Source organism: Colletotrichum destructivum, chromosome 7, assembly GCF_034447905.1.
Source record: "Colletotrichum destructivum chromosome 7, complete sequence".
NCBI classification, from domain to species: Eukaryota; Fungi; Ascomycota; class Sordariomycetes; order Glomerellales; family Glomerellaceae; genus Colletotrichum; species Colletotrichum destructivum.
The window spans coordinates 317,289-334,978 of NC_085902.1; the positions used below are offsets into that span (position 1 = coordinate 317,289).

The following is a 17,690-nucleotide window of genomic DNA, read 5'->3' on the forward strand; positions in this document are numbered from 1 at the left end:
TGGCTTACCCAAGAGTCTTGCCAAAGCTTGCTTTTGTGCTGGGATGAGAGAGGGGGACAAAGACTCTGTGTCTGTGTGTTTATGTCTGTGTCTCCATGGGCATTCAGCACCTGTATCCAAATATCATAGACCATTAACTGCATGTGGTAAACTCGCAAGTAGAATAAGCCTCAAGGGAGAAAATTCTTTCCCCCCGTCATCCCTGCACGTTGCGAGCAAACCCCCCCCCCCCCCGCGGGCCGTAACGACGCTGCGAGTCAGTGTTGGGGATGCCATGCCCTCGCTTGACCTTTCGTTTGTGAGCAGCAATGCGCCTCCAATTGCCAACGGCAACCACGCGTTCAGCCTGCAGAGGTCCCCCTTTGACTCCGACTCACTCGTTGTTACTGCTGCCCTAGATCTGGATGGAGTACCTGGGGTCCCCGCGCTGAAGTTCGAGCGCCCCCCTGTGAGTTGATGTGGGGGAGGGGGGAAGGGGAGAGGGGTTAAGAGGCGGCATTTGACACACTAACACCCTTCTCTCCAAGGTTTTGCAAGCAATCAAATGACGTTGCTTTTGCACCAAATCGAACGATAAGATGGGGAAACTAAGGGGGCTAGGAAGGAAAATAAAATAAGAAAAAAAAAAAACAATCGAGGGTGAGCCAAGTACTTACAATTCTAACAATCCTAACCTCGTCGTCTCATATGCTTCCTCAACTTCAACGTTGCATGGCATGGTTCCGGATCTGCACATATAGCAACCGTTGACTCCCACCCCTCCTCCTCCTCCTCGTCGTCGTTCGTCGTGAAAGGGTGGTCTGTTCTTTCAGTCGTCTCATTCTCTTCTTGACTTTGGGGATTCGTCTGCGAATAACCTCCCATCGCGCCCACTGAACTTCAAGTTGTAAACCAATAACAACAATAACAACAATAACAATAACAGCACTACCCCCATCATGACCATCCTCGTCGGCAGGCCCCTCAACTGGGCCATCACGGCCACCGCCGGCTCCGGCTTCCTCCTTTTCGGCTACGACCAGGGCGTCATGTCCGGCCTGCTCACCGGCTACGCCTTCACCCGCACGTTCCCCGAGATCGACACCACCAACGGCGGCGGCGGCAGCTCCTCGCTGCAGGGCACCGTCGTCGCCATCTACGAGATCGGCTGCTTCTTCGGCGCCATCTTCTGCCTTCTCGTCGGCGAGCGCCTCGGCCGCCGCCGCTGCATCATGATCGGCTGCGTCGTCCTCAGCATCGGCGCCGCCCTGCAGGCCGCCGCCTTTGGTATCCCGCAGATGATTGTGGGCCGCATTGTCGCTGGTCTCGGGAACGGAATGAACACGAGCACCATCCGTAAGTTTCTTGGCCCTCTTCTCTCTATTTCTACAGCTCTCTCTCTCTGTGTGTGCTCTCTCTAGAGCTCATCAGGGTGTGAGATAAATAATCCCCTTACTTACTTGGACGCAGCCGTGTGGCATTCGGAGCTGATGAAGGCGGACAACCGAGGCCGTGGTCTCGCCATCGAACTGGCCATCAACATCTTTGGCGTTGCCCTGAGTTACTGGGTTGACTGTAAGTTGATATCAACACCCATCTCGCAGCAAAGTCTCAAAGTCACAAGAAACTCATCATCATCATCATCATCACACAGACGGTATGAGCTTCATCGCCAACGACGCCCAGTTCCGCTTCCCTCTTGCCCTGCAGATCTTCTTCGCCGTCGTCACCTTCCTCGGCGTCCTCGTCCTCCCCGAGTCGCCCCGGTGGCTCATCGCCCACGACCGCCACGACGAGGCCCGCCACGTCCTCTGGGCCGTCGAGCGCGACGCCCGCTCCATCAGCGAGACCGAGCCCAAGCTGGAGCGCAACCTGGCCGAGATCCAGACCGCCATCCGCGAGGAGCGCGAGGCCGCCAACGCCGGCAGCTTCCGCATGATGTTCAAGAACGGCGACCAAAAGTTCTTTTACCGCACCATGCTGGGTATCGGAGGCCAGTTCATGCAGCAGCTAAGCGGTATCAACTTGATCACATACGTACGTACTGACTTGACTAACTAATCAACACCTCTCTCTCCCCTTCTCCCCTTTCTTTTTCTTTTTCTAAAGTCGCTGCCCTCCATAAAATCTCTGAGCCAACAAGAAATCTGTCTGACATGACTATAAACCCATCTAGTACGCCCCCGTCATCTTTCAAGAGTCCGTCGGCATGACGCACAGCCTCTCCCTGCTCCTCGCCGGCTTCAACGGCATCGCCTATTTCTTCTCCTCCCTCATCCCCATCTGGATCATCGACCGCCTCGGCCGCCGCAAGCTCATGCTCTTCGCCGCCGCCGGCCAGTGCGCCTGCATGGCCGTCCTCGCCGGCACCGTCTCCAACGGCAGCGTGCCCGCCGGCATCGTCGCCATCGTCATGCTCTTCCTCTTCAACTTCTTCTTCGCCGTCGGCCTGCTCGCCATCCCCTGGCTGCTGCCGGCCGAGTACGCGCCCCTGGCCATCCGCACCCGCGCCGCCGCGCTCGCCACGGCCTCCAACTGGATCTTCACCTTCCTCGTCGTCGAGATCACCCCCGTCAGCATCAGGAACATTGGCTGGCGCACCTACGTCTACTTCTGCGTCTTCAACGCCTTCTTCGTGCCCCTCATCTACTTCTTCTACCCGGAGACCCAGAACCTCAGCCTCGAACAGATCGACCGCCTCTTCACGGGCGGCAAGGTGCAGCTGTATTGGAAGGCGAGCATGGGCACCCCGGGCGAGGGGGGGACGGGTGTCGTCGACGAGAAGGACTCGGAGTCGGGCTCGGGAAAAGTCCTCCGTGTTGAGAACAAGGAAGACTCCCCTAATTGAGATGGACGTGACATGTGTCGAATGAGTTGGGGAAATGTCCTGTTGAGAAGGGGTTTCTCTAATATGGTCGGAGAGATATGTATTTGGCAGGAGGGAGAGAGATAGATGCACTGCGAGGAGAAGTCATGATATCCAACGGTCAAAGTACCGTTACAAAAGTCAAAAAGGATGGGGGAGAGGGGGGGACTGTTTCCATTAAGTTAAAAATAGTAATCATACACACCCTTTGACTACAACTTGCTGTCCTTGTAAACGGGCTTCCTCTTCTCGACGAAACTCTTGACCCCCTCCGTCATGTTCTCCCCAGCCTCCATCAGACGGTAGATGCCCTGGTCGACCACCGCCGTCGCCTCCCCGGGGCCCATTGGCTCCCACCCGCTCTTGAGCCCTTCTCTCGAGACGATGACCGAGTCGGGCGAGTTCCGCGCAATCGTCTCGGCGGCGCCCAGCGCCGTCTCCATCAGCGAGTCCGGCGGCACGACCTGGTTCACGAGGCCCCAGGCGAGCATCTGCTCGGGCGTGTAGTCGGACCGGCCCATGAGGGCCATCTCGGACGCCCGCTGCCGGCCGACGGACTTGATGAGCCGCGGCAGGGCGCCCGCGACGGCGATGACGCCGATGGTGACCTCGGGCAGCCCGAACTTGGCCTTGGTCGAGGCGTACACCAGGTCGGCGTTGATGATCATCTCCATGCCACCGCCCAGGCAGAGCCCGTTCACGGCCGCGATGACGGGCTTCTTGCCGCCGCGGTTCGACAAGCCCCCGAAGCCGGCCGACGGGCGCCACTTATCGCCCGGGTTGCCCAGGGCGTCGGAGGGCGTGACGACGACGGGGGTCGGGTCGGCGCCGACGGAGGACGGCGTCGGCGGCTTGCCGGACGTGTTGCGGACGTTCCACTCCTTCAGGTCGGCGCCGGCGCAGAAGGCGCGGCCGGTGCCGGTGAGGACGGCGCAGCGGAGGGACGGCTCGGCGTCGTACCAGTCGTAGAGGCTCGCGAGGGTGTAATGGAGCTCTGAAGGGATGGAGTTGAGGTGGCGGGGCCGGTTGAGGGTGATGAGCAGGACATGGGGCCGGGGGAAGGAGATGTCGACGTCCGGGACCGCCGGGGGAGGGGTTGCGAAGGCTGGCTTCTGGGCCATTATGAGATGCGTTGAGTTGGGAGCTTGGGGGGCTCGTCCAGGGATGAGATGCGAGAGGGTGCGATGTGAAGCTCGGGTGCGCCGGTGGTTGAGGCGGAGGAGGAGGCGGAGTCGACTCGAGATGCAGTGGAACACGCAAGTCTCACCGGGGTTCAAGGGTGAATGGTGATGTCTTGGGCGGGTGGCGACTGGAAGTCGGGGAATCTGGAAGTATGTCGAGCGGTCAAGTGGTTTCCAGGACTCAATTGCAATCAAACAGAGTAGTAGCCTATGATATCCAGAGTCGATGAGCTCCGGTGTGCATTGGCCAAACTTGGATGAGAGGCAGTGGGGGGTTGGGGATATCCGGGGTTAAGATGACGATGTGGTCCGGGGGCAGAACTCACCGATCGCCGATTTGCCTCGGCTCGTTGCAAGTAACCGGGGATGGAGCTCCGTGCGGGGTACACCGGGCTCGGTGAAGCTCGGTGTGTCAAGGTATATCGGTGAAGGCCGGGAAGTGGATTCAGTGCCGGCGCACCACACCGGGATGGGATGGAGGAGAGTGACTGGGCCCGGATGGACCCCATTCATCTGTGACTTAGTTGAGGATGCCTACGTGGGTTTGAGCACATGGCACCGGTTCAAAGGCTTGCCGACTTGGCTTCAAAACCAAAGACCCCTTCGAGTGAGATCCAAGGTATCGAGTTGATTAATGACTCGCCGAAAAACGGCCAAGCCGTCGTGTCAAGATCTTAACATGTTCGTCCGGAATTGTCCGATCGTGTCTGTCTATGAAGACACCTCTAGCTTCCCGTATCTGCCAGCTTCAAGAGTGACTGACGGTCCACTGTTTTTCGTCTGTTTGTTGTCAACGAGAAGTCTTGAGTTGGCTCATGCACTTGATTCTGGTTACTAGTGACGATTTGTCCAGTGTGTATTTCCCACAACACATTGCTGTCATTGAAACCCTCACTTGTTTTGACGCCATAGTCTGTTCGAATCACTGACACTATTACTGCACTCTTTCAACTTCCTCGAGTGAACCACGCCCCCCCCCGGACCATCTCTGTGCGCCGATACAGTTTTGAACATCCAGCTAAAACCACATGCCGCCACCCCAGACCCTGACAAGCTTACAAAGGCCAGGCAGTCTGAGGAGCGAGGTATATCCGTCACTACCAAGTCTAATTCATGCTTTCTCGCTTGACCTTATAGTAATTGCACAAACACCTTGAAGCATTCCAAAAAGGGTGCGTTTCGATGAACTGGAGAACGTCCAAAGAAAACTAGGTCCTCTTTGAACGCGAGGCTGTCACCCTTCCCACTAAAGCTGTATGACCGTTTCAACGATGAAATGTGTCGCATATCTTGAACGGGTCTGGAGGGAGAAAGAAAAAAGAACCTTAAAGCATAAACTGCGGGCATTACGTGTCGGATTATTGAACAGAGGGAGTAGCCGCCGGCCGGTATCTCAGACAGTCTGACACACAGGACCTCCGTTTGCTTCCCCAGGCATTCTGGCAACCTTTTGTAGACGTCTGGCTGGTCTATTTTTGTCACAAACACACTGCCATTCCATCAACCTATAATTCCTGGCGTTTGTAATCCCGTTCTCTCGCCAGTGTGTCAATCAACATATTAGCAGCCCTTACTGCAATCAGACGGGACACGATGAAATGAACTCTTCGCCCGGGACAGTTCTAGGCCAAGATGTCGAGAGACAAGAGCCCATAGTATGTGGTGGAAACACCCGGATCATGCATTGTCTCCCTCGACATACCCGCCGGCTATTTTCTCACGGGGTTCTGATACTCGTTTTAGGAAGACGTTGACGAAGCACGCCTGTCCAAAACACGCATAAGGCGAAACCGGGGCAATGCTCAACCAACGCCGTGGGATGCTCGGGATGCGCGGTGACCTGGATGAGGTGAGAGTTACCGCATGAGGGGAATGGTATCGATCGGTTTTGTGAAAGCCTCAACAATATGCGTCACCCGGAAGATGGGATTGCGGTCGCCGTCCGAAGGCTCCGAGCCCGAATCCATGGAACCATGTTCCCATACGTCGTCCAGACGAAGCCCATCATGGAATGAAACCTGAATCTCTTGGCCAAAACTCCCCGCGTTGACTCGAGCTGTCGGCCCACCCTGTTCAACACCACCAACCGGGTTTCCACATCCCCGACTGGTCGAAACCGAAGTCCAGCGCCATCATGGACACATTGGCGTCATGATTAGACTTTCTCCCGGCGTCCTTGGCCTGAATCCTGCCTCACACACCACACCATCTTGCCGCCCGCGGCAGGTGTCAGCTTTGTCGCGATGCGGCGCATCGGTCCTCCCCCTCCCCTCTCCGAGTGTGGCATCCTGCGCCCAGCACACCAGGCCACCCACCGCACGCTCATGTCAAACGGCAGCACGACTCACATACGGAGGGGAGGGGGGAGGGGGGGAAGGATTGCTCCGTCACAAGTCTGAGGGCAGACGCGGTCTGAAGTTCCGAACTCTAACTCCGGATGGCATGGGAACGATGGCATGGGGTGCCACGCGCCTAACTGCTGGTATATATCATCACCAGTGAAGCCCATTTGGGAGAACGATAGGATAGCCCATCACTTCTCTGGACAACTCGGTCTCAACTTTCTTTTTATTTTTATTTTTCTCACCTTCCCTTCTTTTTTCTTACACGCAGTGCCGGCCATTGCTTTTCTCTGCATCCATTCGTTTGCGAGGCATCCCGCACCTTTTTTTTGTAATACGTTACATTCTCTACAGAGTTCCGACGAGTCCATAAAAGCATTAAACACAAAATGAAGCCCTCTTTCCTCACCCTCGTTGGTCTGCTGGCCGCCTCCGTCGCATCAAACCCGGTGCCGGCCAGCAACGTCGCCGCCCTCGCGGCCAGGGGCGGCGCCAACAACGCCAACAGCGAGAACAACAACGCCAACGGCGCTGGCTGCGAAGCCGGCAACGCCGGCAACGCCGGGAACCAGGGCGACCAAAAGGCCGGCAAGGGCAAGGAGAACGGCAAGCAGAACGGCAAGGAAAATGGTAAAGAGAACGGCAAGCAGAACGGCAAGGAAAACGGCAAGCAGAAGGGTCAAGACAAGGGCAAGCAGAACGGGAACAAAGGTGGTGCCGGGGCCGGGGCCGGAGGCGCTGCCAAGAACGGCACCGCTGAGGCTGGCGGCGCTGCTGGTGGAGCCGGAGCCGGAGCCGGAGCCGGAGCTGGAGGTGCTGGCAAGAACGGCACCGCTGAGGCTGGCGGTGGAGCTGGTGGTGCCGGAGCCGGAGCCGGAGCCGGTGCCGGTGGTGCTGCTGGCGGCGCCCTTGTTCTGCCCGATGGGCGCATCAAGGCCGACGCGGTTCCCGAGGACTTCAATGTCCTCGAGAGCGTGTTCAAGAGCGCCGTTGTCAAGGGAGACGGTAAGTGATACCCGGGCCCCCAACTCTTCTTCACATCGACCCATCTGACAAGAAAACTAGGTCTCAAGTTCAGCGATGTCATCACCTTCCCTGAAGTAGAAGCGTCACTCGTAAGCCAACATCTCCTCCGTCCTCGATGCGAAACATGCTGACCACCTCCCCCCGTTCCACAGTTCGATAAAGCCAGCAACACAAAAGCCTTTGCCATCAACATCGACGACAAGTCCGTCTTCGTCCCCCAGGGCGGCGAGGCGCAGTCCAACATCCGGCGCGCCGACCTGCTGCCCAGCATCCGCTCCCAGCTGAACGACGTCGCCGTCACTGGCGTCCGCACCATGCACTTCTCCGTGCAGCGCGACCCGGCCAAGCCCCTCAACGCGACCCACGACTACCAGATCATGAACCTCGAGTCCAAGGACTTCAGCTTCCACCAGGTCGACGTCCGCACCGGCGCCGACAACGGCAACGAGATCGCCATCTTTGGCAACTCCAAGACCACCCCGGCGCCCGCGAAGATCTTCTCCGCCCCCTTTGGCGAGGGCCAGTTTGAGAACTTTGCCCTGAAGATGGACTTCAACGCCAAGTGGGTGTTCTCTCTCTCTCTCTCCGTCCCCCCGGAGATGAAATCATACTAACCATGGTTAACAGCACCGTCCAAGTGTTCCACAGCACCGGCCAAGCTCCCCTTCAGCAGGTCACCGAGCCCGTTGCCAACGGTGAGTCTTTGCCTTTTCCTTCACAATCTAGCGAGAGAGAGAGAGAGAGAGAGAGAGAGAGAGAGAGAGAGAGAGCCAGACTAACAAGATGCAGACCTCGCCGGCCTCGGCGAATACCACTTCTCCCTGCAGAAGAACGCCGTCGGAAACGCGCCCCAGCCCGCGGGTATCCAAGAGGCGCTCTTCTTCGGTGGCATCTTCATGGAAGACTCTACTGATGGCACCGTCACCCTTCAGTAAACCCGAGTTATTTAATAGAAACCCATGAATTTGTCTTTGAGAGGATTGCCGTTGGCTTATAATCAGTGGCCGGGGGGAAGCTTAAACGCTAGATTGGCTATGTTCAATGATCAGGTAGCGGTTAAACGATATGCCACCATTAAGAGAACATTGTGTATGAAGTGCAGTGTCTAGATTTTGAATTGGGGATACTTGGGTGATGAATGCATCACTGAAAAAATCATGCGCTTGCTACTAAATTGTCTTGATCCCAGCAGTTGTCCGCTTTAAGATAGTGTACGTCATGTGTCGGACCAGTCCTCCTAAACCAGACAATTTCTGAAGCGAAGTGATGATCATATTTGTTACTTTATACTACCACCGCTACATTGCCATACTCTCCGCCCTTTCACCCTCCTTTCCAACCTCACTGTGCAATTTTTTATTTTTTTTGGTGGTATACGTAGCCCTTTTGTGTTCGCTGCTGTGACATCAAGCCCCTTCAGATCTGCTTGGTACTTTTCATTTCGGGTCGAGGTTCTACCGGTCTCAATCGAGCGACGAGGCAGTGATGATAGTACCAGCGAAATCGAAAGCGACGGCAGCATGTGCGACGACGATGCGCCCAATCAAATCTCTCCTGTCATATGCTTGACGGCTCGATGCTTTGCATGAAGTATCCACAAGCTACGGTTATCCCACGGGGATTAATAATCGCAAGTCACAGAGAAAACACACATGGAGTGGTGACAGAGTACGGTGCACGTCTATTCCGTAGCGTCGAGGTATTTGAGGAACAACCATTGTTGGCTCACCGTAAATGGAAATGAGGATTGACGAAAGTCCACTCCAAGGACATTGGGGTATATCGTGCGTATTATCGCTCTTGTAACCCAGCCTGGCTTTTGTAGGCCAGGGGTTGTAAAACCCGCCTTAGCAGAGTAGATTTCTGTCGTCACTGAGTCCTTCCAACCTTCCGGCCCCCTTGCGGTCTTTGTGGGGCCCGCGGGATGGATGTTCTGGGGTAAACGCTGCCCGGTTTTTGAAAACGACGGCGATCCTGAGTGGAGGTTCTTCGGGCACTCCAAAGACGCATTGATGATTGATATTGAATCGGCACCGTATGCTCCCACCGGCCCCACAGGGTTGCAGCAGCCTTGCCACAGGAATGGCGCGCAGGAGAGCTTCAGAACTCGGGGGAATGAAAAATGTTCGGTTCTTGTCGCCTGTTCAAAACGCCTCCAAACCTAAAGAGTAAACAGTGGGAAGTAAATCACAGTGTTTCTTAGTAGTCCGTGTTAGTGGAAGAAGGGTCACTACTGGAGAAGGGCGGGCTCAGGTTTAGAGCTTCAATTAGTCAGATAATCTAGTCTGATGATTTTAGTAACAATTCTCCTAGAGGCCTCAATAACTTGGCCTTTTTTCTTTTTTTTTTTTTTTTTTTTTTTTTTTACAGATGGAGTCCGCGGGGTGATCAAAAGGTGTGTCTACTTACCTGGTAAAGTGGGATAAAATGAACGATGTGAAAAGTGCCAAGATCGGCGTCACCGCGTGTTAGTCGAAAGGGAACGGACCCGTACATCCGTCCACCCTGGATAATCAATTTGAGTTCCAAGTTATTATTTGTACTTGTGTGTTGTCTATCCTTCCCTCTCTTTCAAAGAAAACAAACTAACTCCACTCCCCTTTGCATTCGCTTTTCGGATCCGTTCTGTTTTGTTAAGAAGAGACTGTGCCGCAGCGGCTCGCGCTTGTTTCGTAGGACCTACACATCCATCCTTTTGCTCTCACCATTTCATCAGTTGTTGGCGGCTAATTCCAGTAATGGCTAATACTATTCATTCCTTTGGAGCGGGGAGCTTGCGTTCTTTTTTCTTGTTATTTTTGATCCACGCAACCTTGATCGGCGCCTCACCCACGCCCAGCAACGTCCTCACCGAGCGAGCCAAAATAAAGGTCCCCGAATTTGAAAACAACTACGAAGGCCGTGTGAAAAAGGGCCAATATCTCATGGACCTGTTCCCTCTAAGCGATGAGGAGGCGGCAAAGAAGAACGATGGAGTTTCCGTCGCCAGCCCCTTCCAGAACCCAGTTGCCGTGACCCGGAACGGTTGGAGAAAATACATCTTTTGGTACCCCTTCGACCATGAGAATGCACTCGCTCCTACCTATCGCGACGTTCTTGACAAAGCCTTCGAGGATGAGGATCTTCCAGTAAAGAAGACGGAATCCGCTTTGTACTACTACTGGCACAACGAAGACTTCATTAAAGATGGTGACTTTAGAAAAGTGAGTAGCCTTGAAGGTTTCCCCTTCTTCCCATATTTGATGCTTGGAAACGCCAAGAGTCCCGCTGATTTCGTCCCTTTTAGCCTACGAGAGGTTTTTACGCGAACGTGGTGGTTCCAGCCTCCGGGGCCTTCATTTTCGACCAAAACAAGAGTCCTACGTATAGGAAGGGCGAACTTGGAAAAGGGGTTGTTCCGGACTTGGACACGCTTTCCGATATTGCCTACTTCCAGTGGCGAGACGGCTGTGAGGCGAAAAAGCTTGACCCAAAAGGCCTCAAAGTCATCTTCCGATCTCACATTACCCACCAGGGAACATACGACATTGTTGTAAAGGCTTTGAAAGACAAGGAATATGAACGTGTTCCAGGCTGGGACAAGAAGGCGGTGTTTTCGATGGACAGCCGGGAGGGCCAAGCTATTCTTGGGACTGTTCACGGCAGCGGGACAGCCTGGATGCTCATCCAGCATAAGGAGACGCTCGGGTTGAAAAAGATAACCGAAGTCGCAGTTTTTGGTCATTACAACGGCTTCGACTTCAACAACGACCCGGCCAAAGAATTTGCGAATTTGAATCTGAGGTTTACCATCAAGGACGTTTAGATAGTCATCCAATGCAAAAGAGTGAAAAGGTAGAAAGCCTCCTGGCAACAAAGAGGTACGTTTGCTCTAATGTGATTCGTCTTTGGCGTAGAGTCTGATCCACAACTTGAATGGCAGTAAAGAAAGAGCTCAAGCCAAAGCTAACTGCCATTGACAGTTATATTCGCGTCGCCCGCCTACCCCGGTGGCCGAGATAACGTCCGAAGCTGAACTAACCCCAGAAAGATGCTGAGTTCTATCACGCTCGTCCAGAAACCACTCGCTTCCGCAGCCCGTTCAGATTCCGCCAGCGGCCAAGAGCTTTACGACCTTGAAAGAGGCCATTGTGTAGGAGGCAATGCGCAGAGTTTCGAAGTAGGCGAGTTACAAGCAAGACTCCAGGTGAATATGGCAGCTAACGTGAACTTCAACGTAGTTTGGTGCTCGTGGGACAAATATTAAGGAACGCCCTGCCACAATTGATGACAACGTTCCTAACGGAGACAATTATCACGGGAATGCATCACAACCGAGCTGCCCAGCATTCCATTCCAGGGAGTCCCTCATGCAGTCAATAATTACTGAAGAGCCCCCGGGAAATCAAGATTTTAGATGGACTCTCCCTATCCGTCGTCCATCTGGATTCTTATCAGGCTCAGGTCATGATGACCGGACAAGGCAGTTCCCGCACAGCTTCGATGCAGAGTCTCCCCGTCCGTCTGGTTATGAGAGCATGCTCGCTGTTGGTGGTCATCAGTCGGGAAGCGGCTTGACTATTAGCTCCATTTCTCGGGGTAACTTTGAGCCTCCGCCGCATGTCTCATTTCTATCCTGGAGACAGGACTGGAATGATGATGAGACAACAATGGCCGAGAAAGACCAGACTCTTGTACAGCTCCTCAATAGAGTCCATAGCTCTATTGCGTCCGACTTTTGCGGGAGGTACACGGAGAAACCTTCCAGTGTACGGGACACAGTGTTGCCAAGAAAGTCCAGGCAGGGGCCTGTCTCTTGTTCATCTCTTATCGGAGAAGAAGCTGGTGCCGCGCACTGGAAGATGCCTCTCTCCAGGACTGCACCGAGTGCAGCCAGAATTACGAGCATAGTGACCTGCGGGACGCCATTGACCACATAGACAGAAACAACACCCAGCGTTCCATGCCCTCCGAAGTGTTTGGTCTGTTTGGTGACCCATGCGTTAGGTGGGTGCGTGAAGTAAAACACCACGCCTACAGGTCCAGTGACGACACCATAGTTCTGGTGGTCCAGCGTTTTCTTCAGGCCGTTAGGATGATGCGGGAGATGACCTGGGACATCCATTTCTCTTTCATCGGAACAGCAGAGGGCAACGGTAACACGAACCTCCGACTTCGCCTGTTGACCAATCTTGTGTTGGCGTTTCAAAAGCCGGTTGGGGGATGCGTTTTCGCCGCCAAAGAGCCTACCTGGATCAACATGTCCCGGAAGAGGACACCCGGAGACACACCGAATCCCCAGATGTCGGAGAGGGTTACAAAGGCTGAGCACGACATCTTGGAGCTTCTCAACCTTGCAAAGAGAGATGTGATCATCCCGGGTCTTTCTAGACAGCAACTACCGATCGAACGTAGATCAAGGGCCGACAATCAATGTTCCAGCTCGAGCATAGATTGATCGAGTTACAGGAGAAGAAGCTCGCTGAAGACGATTGTGCCTTGGACGTTCTCCTCCAAAACGTTGCCAGAGTCCTTTGGCAAGATTTGAAGCAGAGAACAGAGGTACTGGAGGAGGGAAATGGAAAGGCAATTCGGGTCTCCACCATCGTCACTCTCTTCTTGCTTCCCTAGGGAGTATGGGAAGGTCGGAAGCGATAAACCTGTTTGTAACGTTATCATAAAGAATTAGCTGGACCAGCCACGGACGAAATGGAGGAAAATCAAAGTCCGATGAACATCATGCACCAGTTGGCCGTCACTACAGAATATCGCCAACCGCAAGACGATATGAGGAGCGCTGGCTGACGGGGCCACTTCCGGAATCGAAACTCTATTGCATGGTGGCGTCTGGCCGGCGGCCCCGTGGTTTTTGGGAAACATATCGGGGGTCGACCATGCAGCTTTCCGCCCGTCAAGTGAGTCGCGACCCCTCCGCGGGTCATCGCGCGCTCGCTCCCCTTATTACTGTGACGGGATCTCTCAGGCCAGCTCATCTTGCTTTTCAATTCCAGAAAAAGAGGCAAGGTTGAAGTCTTAGAAAGCAGAAATCATAGCCGTTCCCTGGGGATTCAGACAGCTGCGCTTGCACCAGCAGCAGGGCTTTTTGCCGTCAAGGGAGCCCAGCTCAGGATGCGCCGGCGGCCAGGACCTTATCCTGGCTGGCCTTATCAAGCTTGGTTAGCCAGCACAGGAAGACAAACATCAAATGCGCCTCTCTCTGGGCTTAGTATCCAGCTAAGCCAGGAGACCAAGACCGCCCGATACCCTCGGATGATAATCGCCCAGGCTCGGGGATATACGTCTTTGTGCGCCTCTTGCGAGGTCTGGAGATAAGTGGAACGTGTGTTGGTGTGTCGATCGCAAGGGAAGAGATCCCCAGACCCCCTCCCACTAAAGCCAAGGGAACTAACTGGGGTGGAACCAAGGGTTTTTTTTTTCTTTCTTTCTCTTTTTTGGGTTCGTCCTTATCTTGGATGTGGCTCCTTTCCAAGCCTCTGCTTATCAGGGACGGGGGGCAAATCCAAGAAGTACCGGTTGGTTGGCTGCAGGGTTTGGTATCATTTCGTGCGGGAAATGGCTCCGAGCCCTCAGTTACCTTGGTGCGTTACTCTCAACTGCCCGTGAGACGACGACAGGACGTTTGAGAGATGGGATTCCAGATCAAAGCACGCAATTGCCTTTTGACGTCAAACCAAATCTCCATAGAGGGTCCTCTCTTCTCCAGACTGACGACATGTTGACCGCGTTCTGAGCCTCAGTTTGGCAAAGCTATGGAGAATGGTGGTAGAGAAAGAGAGGAGAGAGAGGGGGGGAAAGGGAGGAAACAACACGAGACAAGAGATACAATCTGGGCAAAGCAAAGAAAGAGACTTTCAGTCGTTTGGTTGCTGGAGGAGTAGGAGGGCAGCCCCAAGCCAGCCGTGGCCGCGAGTCGCACCATTTTGTAGTTGACTCGATGAGATCGAGTAATGGAATTTTGGCGGCATGCGGGGTTTTTGGAGCCAACGATAAGCTCCCCCATGTCAGATGGAACTACTTTAGGCTTATCATGAGGTTCATGGGTACGTCGTGTACAGAGTAGTGTGTCTGTCTGTCTGTCGATAGCCGTAGACCCGTCCTAAGCCGGACAGGCATCATGGGGGGGGGGGGGGAGCTATTCCTCGTTCAAGGTTGCCCGCCCCCCCTTTTCGCTTGATAAGAACATTTCCTCGGGACGAACCAATGGCTGATGTGGGATGCACCCAAAGAGACGAGAGACTCCCAGGGCTTGTTCTCCTCTTACTCGATCAGATTTGACGTCGTTGTTCGACCTCGAGGCCTCGCCAATTGCTGCAATCGCGGCGAGACCGGCCACATCCCTTGTCCCGGATGCGGTTCATAGTGCAGTCTGGTCTTGTCTTGTCTCGTCTTGTCCCTGGCCTGGTCCGCCGCCCCCCCCTCCCCATATGGCTCATATGGTCCAATCCTTTCAGAGTCTACCCCAATCTCGTCTCTGCCGACGAGACTGAAGAGCTTGTCGATGTGGGGGGTTCAGCGTTCGGGTCCCGTCCCGTCAGTCGATGCCGCCGCTAGACAGACACGCGACGCTACTACGTTCAAGAGTGACTGACGAGGATTCCGTGTTTTTCTTTATCAAAGTCTCTCCCCATATCATAATCTCGAGCGACACCGGCCCAAGTACCCGTACCTGAACAATAAATATCAGACGATTCTCCCCTTCCGTCGGTTTCACTCCAGCTGAACGACCGAGAGACCAAACCCACTGGCCACCCACTCACTCATCCACCCGCTGGCTCTCTCTCTCTCTCTACCTTGGAATCGCCACTCGTCAGCGCTCCAATCCCGCGTGCAGATCACGACCCGGATCATAACGACCCCCCCCGTGTCACCTTGCAACCTCACGTGCATAGCGTCATCGCAGCGTGTTGTCGTGTTGATCCTGGTCTTTTGAACGGTTGCGGCCTCTTATACCCGCGCCGCCCGATCGACTTCACACAATCCGCACCTATCTCTCGCTTTTACTCTCAAGAGTGACGAAACACGCCCACCGAGACGGACATGGACACCGCAACGACCACAGGCCGGCCGGGGCAGGCCCATTCTTCGAAATGGCGGTACTGGGCCGACAAGCTCGCGGTCGAGTCGGAGCCCGGGCTGACGAGCGCGCAACTGATGGTATGCTCCGCCAGCCTCCGAGAACTCGTGTGGACGTCGGGAGAGCCTTGAACTGACAATTGGGCGCGCCGTGTAGCTGACGAACTATGACCTGAAACCGTACGTAACCTGACCCGTGATAGAGAGAGAGGGAGAGAGAGGGAGGGAGAGAGTGTGAGGGAGAGAAAAAGAATCAGTACAGGCTGTACTGTCCGTGATGAACCCCCATGCTAACAGACGAACCAGCGTCGAGCCCGAGAGACGGCAATGGGGCCCCTGGAACTTCGTGGCCTTCTGGGTCGCCGACTCGTTCAACGTCAACACGTGGATGATCTCGTCGTCCATGATCGTCAGCGGGCTCTCGTGGTGGCAGTCGTGGCTGTGCGTCTGGATCGGCTACGCCATCGCCGGCGCCTTCATCTGCCTGACGGGCCGCATCGGCGCCGTCTACCACATCGGCTTCCCCGTCGTGAACCGGTCCTCGTTCGGCATCTGGGGCAGTCTGTGGCCTGTCTTCAACCGGGCGGCCATGGGTGAGTTGCTAGCCCGAGGAAGTGGTATTGGTTTCTTCGTTTTGCTAACACCTCCTGAAGCGTGTATTTGGTACGGCGTGCAGGCCTACATTGGAGGCCACTGCGTCTATCTCATGATCCGGTCCATCTGGAAGTCCTGGGTACGTGATGACGACGACATCTCTCACTATATTCCACTGATTCCTTCACGACAACTTAGTCGTAGGAATCAACGGAAGAAGAAAAGAGCTTCTTAGCTAACGTGGACGTGTACGTGTAGGACCGCAACGAGATCCCCAACACGTTCCCCGAGGATTCCGGCACGCGCACCGCCGACTGGGTCTCCTTCTTCATCTTCTGGCTCTGCTCGCTGCCAGCCATCTGGTTCCCCGTCCACAAGATCCGCCACCTGTTCACCGTCAAGTCCTACGTCGTCCCCTGCGCCGGCGTCGCCTTTCTCATCTGGGCCGTCGTCCGCGCCGGCGGCGTCGGCCCCATCGTCCGGCAGCCGGCCAAGCTGCAGGGCAGCGCGCTCGCGTGGGAGTTCGTCAAGGGCGTCATGTCGTCCATCGCCAACTTCGCCACGCTCATCGTCAACGACCCGGACTTCTCGCGCTTCGCCGGCAAGCCCCGCGACGCGCTGTGGTCCCAGCTCATCACCATCCCCGTCGGCTTCGCGTTGACGTCCTTCATCGGCATCATGGTCTCGTCCTCGTCGACCGTCATCTACGGCGAGGAGATCTGGGACCCGCTCGACCTGCTCGAGAGGTTCATCGACGACGGCGGCTCGGCCCAGCGCTTCGGCGTCTTCGTCATCGCCGCCTCCTTCGCCCTCGCCCAGCTCGGCACCAACATCGCCGCCAACTCCGTCTCGGCCGGCACCGACATGACGGCCCTGCTGCCCCGGTGGATCAGCATCCGCCGCGGCGGGTACATCTGCGCCGCCGTCGGCCTCGCCATGTGCCCGTACACCCTGCTCACCTCGTCCAACCAGTTCACCACCTACCTGTCGTCCTACAGCGTGTTCCTCAGCTCCATCGCCGGCGTCATGTGCTCCGACTACTACCTCGTCCGCCGCGGGTACCTCGAGATCAAGGAGCTGTACGACGCGCGCAAGACGGGGCCCTACTACTTCACCTACGGCTTCCACTGGCGCGGCTACGTCGCCTACATCGCCGGCATCCTCATCAACGTCGTCGGGTTCGCCGGCGCCATCGGCCGCGACGTGCCCGTGGCGGCCACCTACATCTACAACCTCAACTTCTTTGGCGGCTTCATCGTCTCGAGCAGCGTCTACTGGGGTCTCTGCAAGCTGTCGCCGATCCCGGCCTGCAGCGACAGGTGGATGGAGGTCGGAGACGAGATCGACGACGTCCGCGTTGCCTACGGCGCCGACAGCCAGGATTTTGACGAGGAGGCCGTCACTGGTTACTCCAAGGGTATGGATGATGGAGCGAAGCGGATTTGAAAGGAGCCCGTATGAGAGGAAGAGGAGGAGGAGGATGGTGTTGTTGTTGTTGTGTGTTTGGATTTTCGATGATACCACTTGTGCAAAGATTTGTTGAGACTGTGAGATCATAGAAATATTTCTTTAGTGAAGAAGCAGCAAGGATATTTCTATACTTGATTTTACATGGAGATATAAGCTGTT

General features: G+C 55.3%; 5 protein-coding genes across 5 annotated transcripts; 4 read left to right on the forward strand and 1 right to left on the reverse strand.

The window, feature by feature from the left end:
• The first annotated feature begins 661 nt into the window (after window positions 1–661).
• On the forward strand, window positions 662–3,004 carry CDEST_10626 (Putative major facilitator, sugar transporter, major facilitator superfamily). Its single transcript, XM_062926782.1, has 4 exons — window positions 662–1,335; window positions 1,450–1,554; window positions 1,634–2,016; window positions 2,156–3,004. The coding sequence occupies exons 1-4, from the start codon at window positions 939–941 to the stop codon at window positions 2,825–2,827; spliced, it is 1,557 nt and encodes a 518-aa protein (XP_062782833.1). The 5' UTR covers window positions 662–938; the 3' UTR covers window positions 2,828–3,004.
• A 53-nt stretch (window positions 3,005–3,057) lies between these two features.
• CDEST_10627 (Putative enoyl-CoA hydratase/isomerase, ClpP/crotonase-like domain superfamily) lies at window positions 3,058–3,966 on the reverse strand (the record flags this gene model as incomplete). The annotated part of the gene is made up of 1 exon (XM_062926783.1): window positions 3,058–3,966. The coding sequence occupies one exon, from the start codon at window positions 3,964–3,966 to the stop codon at window positions 3,058–3,060; it is 909 nt and encodes a 302-aa protein (XP_062782834.1).
• A 2,791-nt stretch (window positions 3,967–6,757) lies between these two features.
• On the forward strand, window positions 6,758–8,329 carry CDEST_10628 (uncharacterized protein; the record flags this gene model as incomplete). Its single annotated transcript, XM_062926784.1, has 5 exons — window positions 6,758–7,373; window positions 7,434–7,483; window positions 7,547–7,956; window positions 8,022–8,089; window positions 8,184–8,329. 5 exons carry the CDS (start codon window positions 6,758–6,760, stop codon window positions 8,327–8,329), a joined length of 1,290 nt encoding a protein of 429 aa, XP_062782835.1.
• A 1,674-nt stretch (window positions 8,330–10,003) lies between these two features.
• CDEST_10629 (uncharacterized protein) lies at window positions 10,004–11,199 on the forward strand (the record flags this gene model as incomplete). The annotated part of the gene is made up of 2 exons (XM_062926785.1): window positions 10,004–10,597; window positions 10,681–11,199. Exons 1-2 carry the CDS (start codon window positions 10,133–10,135, stop codon window positions 11,197–11,199), a joined length of 984 nt encoding a protein of 327 aa, XP_062782836.1. The 5' UTR covers window positions 10,004–10,132.
• Window positions 11,200–14,935: 3,736 nt separating this feature from the next.
• CDEST_10630 (Putative purine-cytosine permease, nucleobase cation symporter-1, NCS1) lies at window positions 14,936–17,683 on the forward strand. Its single transcript, XM_062926786.1, has 5 exons — window positions 14,936–15,548; window positions 15,625–15,647; window positions 15,774–16,060; window positions 16,121–16,200; window positions 16,320–17,683. Exons 1-5 carry the CDS (start codon window positions 15,432–15,434, stop codon window positions 17,505–17,507), a joined length of 1,695 nt encoding a protein of 564 aa, XP_062782837.1. The 5' UTR covers window positions 14,936–15,431; the 3' UTR covers window positions 17,508–17,683.
• The last annotated feature ends 7 nt before the right edge of the window (window positions 17,684–17,690 follow it).

Coding starts and splice junctions, on each gene's coding strand:
- CDEST_10630 (XM_062926786.1), top strand. CDS start 15,432: ATGGACACCGCAACGACCACAGGCCGGCCGGGGCAGGCCCATTCTTCG. Junction 15,549..15,624: donor TGACGAGCGCGCAACTGATG/GTATGCTCCGCC, acceptor CGCGCCGTGTAG/CTGACGAACTATGACCTGAA. Junction 15,648..15,773: donor ACGAACTATGACCTGAAACC/GTACGTAACCTG, acceptor CAGACGAACCAG/CGTCGAGCCCGAGAGACGGC.
- CDEST_10626 (XM_062926782.1), top strand. CDS start 939: ATGACCATCCTCGTCGGCAGGCCCCTCAACTGGGCCATCACGGCCACC. Junction 1,555..1,633: donor CCTGAGTTACTGGGTTGACT/GTAAGTTGATAT, acceptor ATCATCACACAG/ACGGTATGAGCTTCATCGCC. Junction 2,017..2,155: donor GTATCAACTTGATCACATAC/GTACGTACTGAC, acceptor AAACCCATCTAG/TACGCCCCCGTCATCTTTCA.